Source organism: Chaetura pelagica, unplaced genomic scaffold (genome assembly GCF_000747805.2).
Source record: "Chaetura pelagica isolate M959 unplaced genomic scaffold, ChaPel_1.0 scaffold146, whole genome shotgun sequence".
Lineage (NCBI taxonomy): Eukaryota > Metazoa > Chordata > Aves > Apodiformes > Apodidae > Chaetura > Chaetura pelagica.
Window position 1 is genome coordinate 3,376 of NW_009953645.1, and position 1,309 is coordinate 4,684.

Genomic DNA, 1,309 nt, shown 5'->3' on the forward strand with positions numbered 1-1,309 from the left:
CCTGGGGGGAGGAGTGCAGGATGGCAGCAGCAGCAGCCCTGGGCAGGAGCAGGGTCTGGGCAAGGTGCCCAGGGCTGGGTGGGGACACAGCTTTGGTCCTTCTGTAGCCTCACTGAAGCTCCTGTGCTTCACTTTCAGGACACCTCTGCATCTCGCCTGTGCCAACGGCCACGTGGATGTAGTTAGATTTCTAGTGAGACAGAACTGCCAGCTGAACCCCTATGACAATTGGAGGAGATCACCCCTGATGAAGGTACGTGGAATATGTCCTGCTCTTGGGGAGGTGCTCATTGCCTGTGCAGGAATGGCGGGATGTCTGGTAGGATTCTGTGCACAGGCTTGTGCAGAAACATGCCCATTGTAATCAGGGTGGAACAGCAAAGGTGAGCTCTTCTTTGCAGATGCTTTTCTTCCCCAGTGCTCAGAAACTGGGTGAGCTGGGGCAGTGCAAGGTCAGCTGTGGAAGAGTTTCCTTTGTGTGTGTGTTGTTCCCAGGCAGTGCAGAGCCAGCGGGAAGAGTGTGTGGCTGTTCTGCTGGAGCATGGGGCCAGCCCGAATCTGCAAGACACTGATGGCAACACCGCCCTTCACCTGGCTGTGCTGTCTAATGATATAAATATCGTGTTGCTGTTACTCGAGCATCATGCTGATATTGATGCAGAGAATAGGGTAAATGTTTATATTTGTTAAGGAACTTCTTTCTGAAAGTTGTATTAATATTTTTATTGAAGGTTGTTGTTTTTTTCTTTGATTTTTAACTTGATTTCTTTCTCTGTCCTTTCAGGAGGGTTGTACCCCACTGATGCTGGCTGTCTGGGAACATCACAAGGATGTAGCAGTGCTTCTTCTTCTAAAAGGAGCTGATGTGCATGCTCCAGATCTGTATAAAAGGTGAGAGGTTTATCAAAGTGGGTCCCCTTAGTACTCTTGAGGTTGGGCTGATGAGAGGCCTGGGGATGAGCTCTGAAAACGGGCAGGGAGACACACCCAGAAGAGCTATTTCCATGTGCCTTGGGAAGCAGCTCTGCCCTTGGCTGCTGTCAGATCTCATGGTACTTTCCACATTGAGGACTGCAAGGAGGCCCTGTCTGGCAGGAGCTCTGGCAGGAGCTCAGCAGCAAGGCCTTATTTATAAAACTGTCTCCTGCCCAGCAGCACAGGGTGTGCTTCACTGTTGAGTATGTGGAAGCTTTGAACATTGAATTGGTTTTGATTCCCTCTCGCGTTTTGTTGTTGCTTTTAATGGAAATTGCTTTTTCTTTTCTTCATTTTAAAGTAATGGGGGAAATAGTTTTTCTGAGAGTAAGCA

The 1,309-nt window shown here is 49.1% G+C and overlaps 1 protein-coding gene across 1 annotated transcript in view; it reads left to right on the forward strand.

Annotated features, from left to right (window-relative positions):
• Nucleotides 1-1,309, forward strand: part of LOC104390667 (ankyrin repeat domain-containing protein 7-like) — a gene marked incomplete at its 5' end in the record, with an annotated part of 32,756 nt that overhangs the window by 3,156 nt on the left and 28,291 nt on the right. The window contains 3 exons of the mRNA XM_009999847.1: nucleotides 139-253; nucleotides 496-669; nucleotides 785-891. Coding sequence (XP_009998149.1) covers nucleotides 139-253; nucleotides 496-669; nucleotides 785-891 — 396 coding nt within the window. The remainder of the gene's footprint in view (nucleotides 1-138; nucleotides 254-495; nucleotides 670-784; nucleotides 892-1,309) is intronic.